This window comes from Trematomus bernacchii, unplaced genomic scaffold, assembly GCF_902827165.1.
Source record: "Trematomus bernacchii unplaced genomic scaffold, fTreBer1.1, whole genome shotgun sequence".
NCBI classification, from domain to species: Eukaryota; Metazoa; Chordata; class Actinopteri; order Perciformes; family Nototheniidae; genus Trematomus; species Trematomus bernacchii.
In genome coordinates this window covers 70075-85831 of record NW_022987628.1, presented here as the reverse complement: position 1 = coordinate 85831, position 15757 = coordinate 70075, and the positions used below count along the sequence as shown (strand labels likewise).

At 39.5% G+C, this 15757-nt stretch overlaps 1 protein-coding gene across 1 annotated transcript in view; it reads left to right on the top strand.

Moving 5' to 3' along the window:
- Positions 1 to 3825, top strand: part of LOC117484535 (phosphatidate cytidylyltransferase 2-like) — a 46903-nt gene extending 43078 nt beyond the window's left edge. Inside the window, exons 4-5 of the mRNA XM_034132964.1 lie at positions 1451 to 1554; positions 3597 to 3825. Of these exons, the coding sequence (XP_033988855.1) occupies positions 1451 to 1554; positions 3597 to 3750 (258 nt within the window). The 3' untranslated portion in view covers positions 3751 to 3825. The remainder of the gene's footprint in view (positions 1 to 1450; positions 1555 to 3596) is intronic.
- The last annotated feature ends 11932 nt before the right edge of the window (positions 3826 to 15757 follow it).

Here is a 15757-nt window from a genome sequence, read left to right as displayed (position 1 = left end):
AGTTTCAGTTTCAGTTTCTTTCGCCGGTCAAGATGTCCGTTAAAGTTTGAATCTTCCGGACAAAATTAGAAAAGTGCCGGTCAAAGGTCTTCCTGATATTTATTGAGCTTTAAAACAAATGAATAACAACTCTATATAATAATATAATAAAACACGGAGGACGGAGATCTCCCCCCTCTTCTGACAGCCCAGCAGCTGTTCAGAGCACGCTCCCCTCTCCTGCAGGGGGGCGTGGTCAGCTGCAGCTCACAGAATCAACCCCCTGCAAAAACAGTGCTGGAAAGAGCAAATGGAGCGAAATGAGGCATGGCTAAAATGCAGGATCTGTTTGGTATTTTGAAAAAAAAACTATATTTATATACTTTATATAGGTATGGCCCTACAATATATTGTTCAAAATAGCATGATAGGTGTCCTTTAAATATTTAGACTTTTTTCTTTACATATAGATGACATAGGATGAACATCACGATCCACTCTGCTGGATTTTGCCCAAATCTGCTCCAAATGCATGCAAACATCTGGCTTTAACCATATTCCTGCAGTTGTATTGTTCTGGATTCATAGTGAAGTGTATTGGATGTTCTGCACTGTTATTGTTATGTATTTAATATAAAGTGAAATACCCTTAAAAAAAGTCAGAAAAGAAAAGGGACTCAATTAAGGAAAAAGATTCTGAACCAGTGAGAGTTCTTCATTTGCACATAAAAATGATAACATATCTAAAGTTGTGACCAGATGGTGTCGCCCTCTGCACACATTTAACACTTTGCATTTTATTGATTTATTTCGCCTTTTATACCACACTGCAAGTCTGACATTTATTAATGAGACGACTGGAAGTTACACTGCAGATTTAAACACTTATAAACACAGCTCAAGTCTTTCACAGCCAGAAATATTTCTCTGTGTCACCTTGTTTATTATCTTGCCCTTTTTCACAGCCAGAAATATTCAAGCAGAAAAATCAGTGCCTGTTAAATCAAAGGGAAAGCAATCATCTAAGATAACATTTGTGAAGCGGATAAGATCAACTCAGCGTACAAGATACATCAATCCTGTGATTTTTGGTCATAATCCATGGCTCTATCTAGTTTTAATTGTGTCAGCTATGTTAGTCCTATTTTAGCCAAATAACTAGTAACTAGTTTAGTTTGATTGAACTGCTGGTCTCTGTTTCAGTCTGACACATGTTCCTTGTCTCCGCAGACCACGGTGCGTCTGTATCTGTTTCCCAATCCACAGCATCGCTCTCTCGTCCTTCGCCTCCATCATGGGACCCTTTGGAGGATTCTTCACCAGCGGCTTCAAGATCAAAGTAGGGATTTCTGACACGTTTGTTTACTTCAAAACAATCCAACTATCCCTTTTAATGTCTGTTGTCTTTGCTCCATGTATATGATATTCATAGCAGCAGTCTGATCACATGTACTGTTGTCTGTTCATCCAGGATTTTGCCAACACGATCCCAGGTCACGGTGGCATTATGGACCGGTTCGACTGCCAGTACCTCATGGCCACATTTGTTAACGTCTACATTCCCAGCTTCATCAGGTAAACACACAGCTATGGTTTGTTAATATGTTGTATAACCTAATTAGCTATGTACAGTGACAGTGAAGGAATTCATCATCAAAGTTAGTGGTTATTTATTTTATTTCTGACTGTTAGACAAAGCAGATTATTTCTTGAAAAAAACAAACTGTTGGTTGAACATTCAATTAGCTAGCTTGCTAATAACCATTAAAGAGTTATCTCTGTCTCTTGAGTTGTTTTATGTCTTCCTCTGACACTGGATAAATATACAAACATGAAACTAAAGTATGAAGACTGCATTTTGTTTGAGACTTTTCAGTATTGGTCAATATCGCAGCGCTGTAGGGTGCCTTTGAGACTTCATGATTACTGAAATGTTTTAAATGTAACTTCATATTGAGTTTACTATGTAGATCAGGCTGTAAAAATGCTATGTAGTCAGGCTCCAGCACTTTTTATAAATGAACTCAAAGCAGATAAAGCACATGGTTCCAGCTTGAACCCTCAGAAAAGGAGCCCTCAAATGTAACATGTTCATATTTTTTGTTTCAAATATTTTCATTGAGAAGAAGCATACAAGTGTTAGCAATGGTACAGACTTCTTTTCAACATAGAAGACAAACAGAACAGCCAACAAGAGATAACAAAGAAAAAACATAGCATGACAGGAATACCATATTTAACCTGTTAAACCCGAGAGACCCCGGAACCGGGGCACTGCCGCAACATCTTGCAGGAAACAGTGTCTGAGGGCATGTTCATTTAATAAACTATGAATGTTTTATATCCATGTAACAGGAAGAAACTCATCTAACTGATCTTTTTTTTTTTTTTTTCAAAAGAAAACCCACAATGCTAACACTGAGCCTCTGAATTAGCAACGAGCAAAAAATGCTAACAGATTACTGCACCGAAAATCACTCACAAAACCTTATTATATATATTTTCTCCACATCCATGACATCGTTTCACATCGTGAGGTGACACAGAATCGAAGGGCACCCTCATTATCACTGAATTATACGAAATCGCGATGTTATAAACAAAAACAGACATCAAAACAGGTGGCGCTAGGTAGCTAAAAATGCTAACATGCTTACCTTGGCTCTGTAGTCTCTCCAAAGTGGTCTTCAATGGCATTAAAACGATAAAAACGCTACTGAAGTTAATCCATAGGTTAATCCAATGTGTCTGTGTCCTTTTGAAATGATTTCTGATAATCCATGAACAATGAGACTGCTTGTCCGTTTCTAGATGTCATAGCTAGAGATAGTTTCACTCTAATGCAAAATTACATGCGCAAAGCCCCCACTTTTTGTTTCACAATGAGTGTGTGTGGGGGACTCCCCCTTCGATTCTATTGGCTCTAACGGTCAGAAAGAGGTGTCAACCATCAAAATCGACCAATGGGTTCCAGAGATATGGAAAGAAAAAAAAAACATTTCCACCCAAATCACCTCAGAGGTGTAGTGTTTTTGGCTAAACCTCTCTAAAAAGGTCAAATGTCACTTGTTTTGCATCAATCTTGATACAGGGTACTTATTATATGTTGTACTTTGGATTCCTAAAGCTTTTAGTATACTAACCCATCATCCAAGGGTAGTTTTCACTATAAGTAAAAAATAATTTTTGGACGGACACTATAATTTACAGTTTTTTACTATGTAAAATCTGAATTTTCTTTAAAATAAAAAACATCTATATTGTTCTGACTTTTCTACATCCAACTCACAGGTTTATCATTACTTTGAGAAAAAAGATTATTAATTTAACCCTTTTAGAAGGGAAGATATGGTCATTTGTTCTGGGAATGTCATTTTCGAGCCTGAGACCTGAAAAACAGGCTCAGGGCTTAACAGGTTAATGACATACATAGTCATACTGGGAAAGAACATACAAAATAGTGTATAATACAAATAAATAAATAAACTTAAAGGGTATGTTCATTTTTTTCGTATTTATTCTTCTACCGCCCATCAATTTATTTGGGATCGATGGTGAGATTTGATGGTGATAATCTTAGTAATTTCCCTCCCTAATTATCTTCCCTCTCCTTTCAGGGGCCCGGACCCCAGCAAGGTGATCCAGCAGCTCCTGGCGCTGCGCATCGACCAGCAGTTCCACATCTTCAACTCCCTGAAGGCTCACCTGACGGAGAAGGGTATCCTGGCGGAGAAGGGTATCCTGCAGGCGCTGGAGGACGTCATGGCCTAGACCCCCTCACCCACTGTGGCTCACCCTGAGGGGGAGGAGAGAGAGGAGGGCAGCACCACGAGGACCCCCTGCTGATCCGGGACACTGGCAGTGATTTGTGTGTGAGCGAAAAACACATCAGAGAAAAAAGAAAAACGACAAAAAACGTCAGCTTTTCCACGTCATTTGGTTTGGGAGTCCAGTGTTTGTGAGTTACTGTATTGTTACACATTTCTGTTATATACATAGTTGTTTTTTATATGTGTTCTATTATATCTAAATGTCGTGATTCATTCAGACTGAATTCACCTTTGCCATTCGCCACGTGCATTTATATGTGAGTTTGTGTCTGTTTTTCCTGTGTTTTCGGTGCCATTCATCATTTCATAAAAGAGCCATTTACATCATTTCATCATGTATTAACACAACATAATGTCCTGAGAAGAATAGCTAAGTTACCCTGAAGTGTTTGACAGGATCAGTTACAGATACAATCCTCCATACAAGAATAGTGTTTTATTTTGAAGGCCAGTGCGACTGACACCAGCACCCTCTCAGAATAATGGTCAATCATTTGCAGAAAAGCTCTCAGAATACAATGACTTTGTTGAATTGGCTTATTCTCTGTGACATAGTTTTACTCTCTGACAAAGAGCTGTTTTACCACATGTTTTGTAAGGTGGTGGGATTGTTGCATCTGTTTGTTACATTAGTAGAAACAATAATGGTTTCTACACTGCCAATATCTGCTTCTTTATGTTGTAATGTTAGCAGCTTCAGGGCAGAAATACAGATTATATCCAGAATGTGTTTATCACTGGTGGACCTGTGTGTGTGACGGCAGCTGTGCCAGATGTGACCTGAGTGCCAATTCAAGATGTTTTTCAGAAAGGACCCTTTGATATTTATACCAGTGGCAAATGTTGGCTTCATTTGGTGGTTCAAATATAAAAGATTCTCTAATGTTGAGTTCATTTTTATTTGATTTCTTAAGGGGAAGCGCCCCAGGTAAAAATGTCCGTATGATGTCCGTATGACTTTTTGTTGATATTGATAAAGAAAGGGAAAGCAGGTTTGGCTTGTGCTTCAAACTTCCAAAAAGGCTAACAACTGGTACAAAGTAATATTGCTAAGTTCATCAACAAATGGTCACATCTTTCTGGGTTATTTTGGGAACAAACATCTGTATTCAGTGTACGTGGGTCCAACTCTGGTTGGATAAAGATAAAGGCTCTTATATGTCACCATAATCATCCAATCACATCAGGCTGTCCATCATGTCTGTGCAGATTCATCCTTTCGTTTCCATCCAATCAGAAAATATATCATTTATCCTCGTGAGTGAAAGCCAAATGAAGTACCTCACGTGTAAATGTAACCCTGGCTATACAAATGCTGTGTTTATTTGTAAAGGACAAAACAGCAATATGAACAATCATACAGCAGTCAGTGTAGCAGAAATGTGGAGTTAAGTATCTAAATGCTATTCTTAAAAAAAGAAAACAGCTTGCGTTTGTGCTATTATCTGTGACTGCTTCACGTAATCCTTTTGGAAATAATTTGCCATTTTAAATATCCATTTTATTGGGTTCTGTCCTCAGAAAAAGCTGTATATTTTTAAACAATTTACTCACTTTTTTGTAACACAACATTTGCTTCATTATGGCAATCAATTTCTAAAAGAGATAATGAATGTATAGACTCTTCGTTTTCCCCCTTTTCCATGTCATGTCATGTCTTAACTTCTTAAAGTATTTATTTACTGTGAGAAAACCTTTTCAAAGGGACTATATTGTACATTTCAGAAGATGTTTAGAAACGGTGTTCTTCAGTATTTCTGGTTAGAGGAATATTGAAATGATTGCCATATAGGAGAGAGTATGGAGATAGCAGCAAAGTCTTTTCCTGTCTTTTCTTCTTGCTGTGACTTCAGTGCAGTTGGGTGTTTTTTAGGCTGTTCCACTGTAACTGTAATTAAAGCATTGTCTCCAGAAATGATATGTTTAGGACTGGTGTCTCAGCATTTATTGATATGTTCTATTTCTATTTTGAAGGTCATTTCCCTGCAGCTCTGTACTGCCATTTCTCTCTCTGGTGTCACAAGTGTCCACTAGAGAGCGCTGCAGCTCCTGAGATTGAACACTGATGCTGCAGAAAGCTTTCTTACTGCTGTTGAATACATTCCAGTAAGTTCAAACATATTATTAATGCCACTATTCAAATAAGATCTGTTTGTTTTATGGCACCCGTTATGCCATTTTAAATCAACACAGTGCCCTCTTCTGAAGGAATGAACGTCCCACATATATTATTCTTAAAACTGTGCAATGGTTTTTGTTGACATTTTCTCTAAAGAAAATAACTTGTACTCTTTGATGCTGAAATGTGCTTTGCCTTAGTTTCAATAAAATTAAAGGTATAAAAAACAAACAGTGTGTGTGACGGGCTTCTTCCCTCTTTGTCTTCTTCCCCATTTATAAATAGATATCACGTGCACTTCATGACACCTCCTGAACAATTTCATAACAGCTGTTTATATCCGAAAGCAGTGGTGGTGGATAGTAACTAAGTACATTTACTCAGTTACTGAAACATTTTTAGGTCATTTACTTGAGTATTGACTTTTCCTGCTACTTTATACTTATAATCAAATAATTGTTAATGTATAATTATAGAGCTTTATTGGCCCCTATGGGAAATGTACAAGCTACCCTGCAGTATATAAAGGTAATCGTGCTTCCTATTTATCAGAGGCAACATTTGAGCATTAATGGATTAGGTTTTATGATTTAAAAATATAACATACATTTTTCTGAATATTACGTTTTTCATGTACTTTTTTTTTACAAATATAAGTATAATTTGACGACTTAAGGACAAAGTATTCAGCACTTTAACTTAAATAAAAATAGTAATACCACGGTGTGTAGAAATGATCAACACAATACAAATAAGTCCAGCATTTCAATGTAATAAACACATGAATGCACCAATGATTATAATCAAAACAAATCATATATATTATTCTGAAATTATGCTTTTGGAACTTTCATTATATTTTGAATACTTTTCTACTTTTACTTCAGTAACATTTTGAATGCAGGACTTGTACTGTAACAGAGTATTCCTACACTCTGGTACTTCTACTTTTACTCAAGTACAAGATCTGAGTACTTCTACTTTTACTCAAGTACAAGATCTGAGTACTTCTACTTTTACTCAAGTACAAGATCTGAGTACTTCTACTTTTACTCAAGTACAAGATCTGAGTACTTATTCCACCTCTGCAGCTTACAATAGGTCAATCAACCACGAGGATGCAAACTCAGAACAGCACGAATCCTGCAAGAACATTAGCTTCAGATATGCCAAACATTTGTAATTGCAATACAGATATTTGATTTGTGTACCTGCGACCTGTTCAGCTTAATGATGTTTATTTATTTCCCCTTTTTCCTTTATGAGTATCTTCTGTTAGTTAAAATAGTTTTTTTTGGAAAGAGTAGTTTCATTATGTATCCAGTAGTAGGCGGTAAGGCAACGTCCGGATGCCAATCGCATCTTAAAACCGAAAAGAAGAAATCCTTCCCGCTTTTATTTTGACATCCTCAAACCGCACCGGAAGTGAAGTTCCCGGGGCAGCTGCTCGAAGGACAATGAAATACACAAAAAAGAGAACATGGAGAGAATTTGTTTCTACCATTGGCAGAGGAGTACAATTAGGTGATGTCTGGTCCATGTTTAAGCAGATGAGTGGGAAAAGGAAATCCATTAAAATTCCAGCTTTGGTTGATGGGAGAGGCTGGCAGTGACAGATAAAGAGAAGGCAGACATGTTAGGAAGGACACTTGCAGCAGTACATAGTGGGGAGCATCTCAGTGATATTCATAGGCAGCAAAAACAGCAGTTACTAGCAGAGAATGAAAACGTGAAGGAGAAGAGACAGGATAATAGGTCAGCTCTATGGAATTTACAATGTCAGAACTCAAAATAGCCTTACAAGGTACAGGATATATAGCCCCAGGACAAGACCAGCTATGCGATGCTATGTTTAGACAGTTACCTATGGAAACTATGACAATGGTGCTGAGTCTTTTCAATCAAATCTGGAGAGAAGGAGATATGCCAAGTTTGTGGAAAACAGCAGTCATGCTACCATTCAATAAGCCAGGGAAAGATACAGCTAACCCTAGTAACTACAGACCAATAGCTCTTACATCACACCTATGTAAATGGATGGAAAAGATCATTGTCCGTAGGCTCTCACATGTACTGGAGCAGAAAGGGCTGCTGAGTAGTTTTCAGAGCGGATTTCGTAAAGGGCGGTCCACAATAGATGCGTTAGTAAGGAGTGAGTAATGATGTGGGAAAAACACTGAAAATGAAAGAGACAATGGCAATAGTGTACTTTGGCATTGAAAAGGCGTATGACTCTATGTGGAGGGATATTTCCAATTATTTTGAAATAGAAAATGGTATTCCCCAAGGGAGTGCAGTCAGTCCAATATTGTTTAACATCATGATTAATGACATATTTACATGCTTAGACACATGCATCCAATCGGCTCTATACGCAGATGATGGGGCTATTTGGATGAGGGGAAGAAATGCCCCATACGTAATGGAGAATATAGGTAGAGCGATTAAAAAAGTGGAGAGGTGGTCATATAACTGGGGATTCAAAATGTCAGAAAGCAAGTCATGCTACATGATATTTACAAACAAACGTAAGATTGATGGCCAACAGCTAACACTATATGATCGTTCAATGACAAAGGTGAATGAGTTCAAATACCTAGGACTGTGGTTTGATAGCAAATATACATGGAAAATGCATATTAAACAAGTGGAAACAAAATGCAAAAAAGTATTCACTACTACGAGCTGTAGCTGGATGCAACTGGGGCGCAGACAAACAAGCATTAATAGACATATACAGATCAATTATGAGGTCCACAATAGACTATGGTTGTATAGTGAATGGAGCAGCAGCAAAAACATCGCTTTTAAAAATTGATAGAATACTCTCTCTCTAGGTCGTCCTCAAACGAGAACTCCATCGTCGCTTCGAGTCATCCCGGTTCTCCATACATCTGGCCAGTTCATTGGTACTTTGTGCTCCTGCGCCATTCTTGAGTACGTCCACGTATGTTAGTGTGCTACGTCCTCGTGACCGATGCCCGTGTGTTGGTTCCCACAGCACCAATTTGCTGGCGGGCAGCTCTTGATGCCTTTGGCAATGTCCTGCTAGTCTCATTCTCGCAATTTTCTCGCTCACCCTTAGTATTCCCTCGTACAGGATCTTGTTGGTTACATGTACACTCTTGCTGATGTTAAGTACTGCTCGCAACATTCTGGTGTAGCATCCGTCTAGAGACTTTTGCAGGGTTGGCTTCAGGGTCCAGCATTCACTGCCATAGAGGAGAACAGACTCTACCGTTGCATTGAAGAAGCTGATTTTGATTTGTCGGGGGAGGTTGGAGTTCCATACACTGCTCATGCCGTTCAGGGCCCGCCATGCAAGTGCCTTCCTCACCTTAAGATCTTGCTCGGTTGAGTTGACCCATGAGCCCAGGTACTTGAAGTCCTTGACTTCTTTAAGCACAGTGCCTTCTGTACATACAATACAATATAAAGCATTGCGGCTGTGTATTGGAGTGATAAAGTCATCCCCTATTAATGCAGTTCTGATAGAAGCAGGAGAGACGCCTCTGGATATCAGAAGAGAGAAACTTGTTCTGTCACACTGGGTCAGGCTACAAGGAAGTGGAGAGGAAAATATCACAAACAGAATACTGCAGGATTGCTGGGAATATACAAAGTTCCAGGGGCGTGGGTATGGCTGGACGAGTAAGGAGAGAACGAGGGCATATGGAGAGGAGACCATAAAGTTTGCCAAAGCAAGCCCATGTAGCAGTGTTCCCCCATGGCTTTCCCCAGAAGCTAACATAGATGTGAGTATCATAGAAAGGAAAAAAGAGTGGCAAATAAATGAAGTGGGAATTAAAACGAGTATGTAAAAGTAAATTATTACAATTACCTCAACATGTACACAGATGGATCTAAGAAGAAAGAATGCGTCGGGAGGCGTGTATATCCCAGAATTCAAAATATCAATCTCAAAACGAGTGTCAAATAACTTATCAGTTTACACAGCAGAAATACTCGCAGCAATTATTGGGCTACAATGGGTTGAAGAGGTCAGATAGGGTGGTGATATGCACAGACTCACTATCTGCTTTGGAAAGCATACAGTCCACAATAACTGTTAGAGAAGATCTAATCATTGAACTTAACCATTGCTTACTGAGACTTCAGAGGAGGGATATAGATGTGCAGTTATGCTGGGTGCCTGCACATGAGGGGGTTCAAGGGAATGAGCATGCTGATAAGTTAGCAAAAGATGCGTTACTTAGCAATAGCAATACCAGTTTCACTTGGAAAAGGAGAAGGAAAAGCAATAATTAAGAAGAAGGGTATGGAAATATGGCAGAAAAGGTGGGAGGAAGATCAGAAAGGGAGGAGATACCACAAGTTACAGAAATCAGTCATAACAAAGATCTATACAGAAAGGAACAGACGGGAGGAGATCATCATCACTAGACTCAGACTGGATCATACAGGATTAAACAACACAATGTTTATAATGAGAAAAAGCGAAGTTGAAGAATACAGGGGGTGTGGAGTGAAAGAAAATGTGGAACACATCATATTACACTGCAACATGTACAAAACAGAGAGGGAAAAACTAAGAGACAGGGTCAGAGAGGCAGGAAGGGAGTGGAGCCTGATGGGGACACTGGGGACAGAAGGTGAGGGGGTAAGAGCTACCAGGGAGGCCATTATTAAGTATTTGAGTGAAACAGGATTGATTGGAAGAATTTTAAACAACGTAAATACAGTGGTATAATTCACAAGTGGTGATAGGATGATATGGTGATACACACTCTTGTACAGTAGGTGGCGGTATGCACCTTAAAGTTATTTGCAATCCGCCAAAAACCGAGAGAAGAAGAAGAAGAAGAACCTGGATCCATGAGGCGTCTCGTCGCTACGGTTCTCTCTCTCTGTGTTCCCGATAAAGTGTGTGTGAGCTCCAGCACAACTGATCCATCATCTGTGTGTCTGGATAAACCTCCGAATGGACTCTGTGCTCTTTTTTCTGGAGCGTTTACCTCGGACTATAGGAGCTAGCTTAGCATGCTAGCTGGAAACACGTTAGCAACACTAGTCAGATTGAGAGTTTGATAGAGAGAGAAACGGTGTGTTTAACGGAGTTTGCAGGAAAAGGTGATCTAGTAAACATGAGTAAAGTCCAAATGCTGCTGTCGTTGAAGAAGCAGCGACTCACTGCTGCTGCTGAAGAGATATTTGCTCTGTTTGAAAAAACTTTAGCAGAGCTCGAGGAGGAGCTGTCTCTTTCCAAAGAGGAGAACGAGAGACTCCAGAAACTACTGGACGCTGTTTTACAGCCTCAGCTTCGGATACACAGAGCAGGTCTGTTCCCTTTACTCTTCATTAACACTTTAAACCAGGGGTGTCCAAAGTACGGCCCGGGGGCCAAATGCGGCCCGCTGGCCATTTTGAATTGGCCCTCAGCAAATTCAAAAAGTATAATGAAATATGGCCCACAAATGAAACTTGTGCTTTTCTTATATTGTACTTCTTAAATATATATGTACAAATATATTACACAGTAGTATTCATGTCCACTTTTTAAATAAATTCAGTCATCTTCTTATAATCACTCTGAGACTTCTGTGTTGAAGCTTCAACGCTTCTGCCCATTCACTTTGAATGGGGTGACGTCACGCTTTGCCGAACTGCATTGTGGGAGCGTTGCGTTGCTCGCTTCAAAAGTTGAGCAATGTTCAACTTTTGAAGCTTCGGCGGAAGCGTCAGCCAATCAAATCATATGCCAGTACAAGCTCTAGCCAATCAAACCGCGTGTTTGTGTGTCCGGGGCGGGAGATTCATGTGATTGGTTGTTGGTCGAGTTTCAGACAAGCTCTCCGGCAAGCTTCAACGCACGCCGCCGTGTGGACGCTGCGTTAAGGGATGAGCTGCCAACAAGATACATGAAACCCTATAGAGAGCTGTGATGTAGGTTCATGTGAGCACTGCAGCAGTCTAACGGAGCCTACACACGGCGGCGTGCGTTGAAGCTTGCCGGCGGGCATGTCTGAAGCTAGACCAACACCCAATCACCTGAATCTCCCGCCCCGGACACAGAAGCAGCGGTTTGATTGGCTAGAGCTTGTACTGGCATATGATTCGATTGGCTGACGCTTCCGTCGAAGCTTCAAAAGTTGAACATTGCTCTACTTTTGAAGCGAGCAACTGCTCCCAGAATGCAGTTCGCCGAAGCGTGACGTCACCCCATTCAAAGTGAATGGGCAGAAGCGTTGAAGCTTCAACGCACGCCGCCGTGTGTAGGGGCCGTAAGGCCCGCCCAAAATGCTCTCTTTGGTTGAGACGTGATAATAACACGTTAACTTGCCCAGCCCTACTATTCATTCGTTCATTAAAGGGGACCTATCATGCAAAATGCACTTTTGTACATCTTTTATACATGAATATGTGTCCCCGGTGTTCCAGGGAACTCACCAAGTGCAACCTTAAACATGTCCAGCAGTAAAATGCAACATTGACAATAATCAAGAAACATCATAAATCAAACACTGACAGGGAACATTTTATTGCAGTATCATTACTTTTACATAAGAAGGTGCTGTACATTTTTCTGTTAATACTTGCATACTTTTACTTAAAGGGGACCCAGTATGCAAAATGCACTTTTTGATGTCTTTTCTCCATAAATATGTGTCCCCGGTGTGTCAGGAGACTCACAATGTGTCAGAAAACACAACCCTCTCTCTTTTCCTCCTTACCCACATCTCTAAAGAAAATGTTATAATAATTTTATATTTTATTATGGATTGAACATGAACAAAAGTGCTTGTTTTGGCAGATGATCCTGTGCCACTGTGAAATAATAAGGCCTAATTGAAACAATTACAAGTACTGCTTATCGATCCGGTTCTTTAACAGTATTTGAATAGGTTATTTTTTAGGGGGAAAACTAAACAAATTAGAAACAGAATTCACATTGATTAATTTTATGTATAGTGCGGATTATGGGCTGCTAGCACACATCAAATACCTGCAGTGGTGGTAGTAAGTAGATTTACTCATGTACTGTACATATATTGAGGTACTTAAGTATTTCCACTTTTGCTTCTTTGTAATTCTGCTCCTCTACAGTTCAGAGGTAAATGGTGTACTTTTACTACATGTATTTGATACATTTAGTTACTTTACAGATGTGGATTAATGATGTGAAATATAATCAACTCTTAAAATCAGACTTTAGTTCCACCTGGAGTACATTCACAAGCTAAAATGGAATGATGGATTATCAGTAATCATTTCAAAGTGACACATTGGATTAACCTATGGATTAACCTTCAGCAGCGTTTTTATCGTTTTAATGCCATTGAACACAACTTTTGATCAGAAAACAAAAAAGGTAAGACGTTTTGATTGTACAGTAATGATAATTATACCTATAGAATCCGTGGAATCTCATGATGCTAATCAATCGTCTTGTTTGTGCATATACGATCAGTAATAAGGGTATTTTTACCGTGAGTTCTGTGCTAAGTGCGTTAGCATTTTTCCGCTCAGGGCTCATTTAGACGCTTCTTGTGAGACTTGTGCTTTGTTTCGGTAAACAATTTTCATATCTTCAGTTAGCTGCGTTTCTAACCGTTAAGTGAGTATGACCAATTAATAGGTTTTTAAATATTAAGAAGCCCTGAGACACAGTTTCGTGAAAAAACACCCCGCAGCCCACGGATTAGGGTCCTCTCGGGCTTAACAGGTTAAAACAGTAAACTAAGTGTCTCATCTACACCAAAACATACCCATCGGTTATGGAAAAATAAAGTATTCCAAAAGTATTCTAAAAGTAAATAATAATAATAATGCATTACATTCTTTATTAGAGCGCTTTTACAGGTGCTCAAAGCACTTTACAATTACAAATTACACATATTAGTCATGTAAGAGTCATTACTGTGGACATTACCAACAGGAGCAAATGCGGGTAAAGTGTCTTGCCCATGGACACAACGGCCTGACGCAGTGGCGGCCGAGGCAGGTTTCGAACTGGAGTTCACCAACGCCCCTTGATCTGATGATCAACGCTCTAACCACTGCGGCAAAACCGCCCCGAAAAAAAGTAATCTGAATACGTTACTTCTTTAAGGCACCTAACTGTATTCGGATTCGGATTACTTTCAGAGCCATGTATTAAGTATTCAGGCACTAATTATATTTACAAAGTAACCCTCCCAACCCTGTATAGGCGTAGTGTAGCTGTGAACGATCCCAAATACAAGTCATTGTTTACATTGCAGCTAGTGCTAAACCAGAAGAAAAAAACCTTTTTCATTGTTAACTGGAAGTGGAAAGGGGCTGGGCTACATGAGGTGAATTGAGCCAACAAAAATACACAATAGGTGGGACTAAGAAAGATAATATGAAAGTATAAAAACAAAGGCATTAATTAGGGCTGCAAAAGGTCTCCCATTTTAACCTGTTAAGCCTGAGAGCCCCCGGTACCGGGGACTAGGGATGGGTACCGAGCCCCGGTATTCAACGGGCCCCGGGGCTGAATTATTAACCTCTTAAGCACGGCGGTCCCCCCATTGGACCCCTCCCACCGTTTTTTTTCGAGATAATGTCTCAGGGCTTCTTAACATTTATGAAACTATTAATGTGTAGCACCCATAGACTGTATATATAAATGGACGTAGGGTCCGTGACGTCACCCATAGGATTCTGCAGAGTTGCCGAGAAGCCCTTAGTAGGCGGAGTCGGCCACTAACGGCTCGACAGTGACGTCTGAGTCTAACTCCCGCCTGCTCCAAATAAGGGCAAAGAGGCGGAGCCGAGGCGGGACCTGTTGCCTCCAGCTGGGAAGTAACAGAGCTAGCTCAAGCTAAGAAGCTAAGCTAACATGGTCCCCATCTGCACACTGCCGTCACATTTTACGTTTCTAAGGTAAGCGGACATGAAACTATTCAGCAAAACTATAAATAATAATCTAAGTTATTGAGTTTTTAGCATAATACTTCAGAATCTTAAAATCCCTTAACGTTTGTATGCAATGTGCTAAATGCAACACTGGAATCAAGCAAATATTAATATGTTTGCATGACATTAGTTATTTATATTTTGCTATCACTTAATTATACGTTTAATACATTTAAGTCAAGCTAAGGTACAGTACATGTGATGATAGCTAGTTAGTGCTCTTACCTGTGAGGCCTCCTCCAAACAGCATTATAACCAGACTGTATCATTAAAACTATAAGTACCAGTTCTAGATCCTTGACTTTAGACAAACAATTCAAAAGACAAAATGTATTTAAAGACCAATCTTTATTTGAAGGTGCCTCTTAACCTGGGATATTAGTTATACAGTAATAGTATTGACAATCTAAAAAAACTGAGCAACTCAACAGTCAACTTTATATTTCTTATTGTCTAAAGCATTTATTATTTTCATTTTCCCCCTCTCATATTCAGTGTGGAGTGTGGACGGATTGAGACAGCGTGGTGTCCAGAGAGCTGCAGAGACTTCAGGGAGAAACCTCCGTGTGATGGATGTCCTGCCCATGCATAGCTGATACCAACTGCACAGGCCTTGTCTGTCACTTTATTTGACTAAATGTGTTTACTTATAAATGTAATAGGTTTACACCTTCTGTCCATATGTGCTTTTTATTTAAAACATGTTTGATTAACTTTTGGTTCAGATTTCAATAAATTGAATTTGTATTTGCACTCCTTTTGTCCATTATTCTTATTGAAAATGTTAGATTATACATTCACATCTGACTGAAGATTGGCCCCATTTATTTGTGACGTTGCAAACTCTGCGGTACAAGGTACATGTTGTGAAGCTCATAAAGTGAGGCAAATAGAAATAATCAGCTGATGGAGTGTAGATGTGGAAATA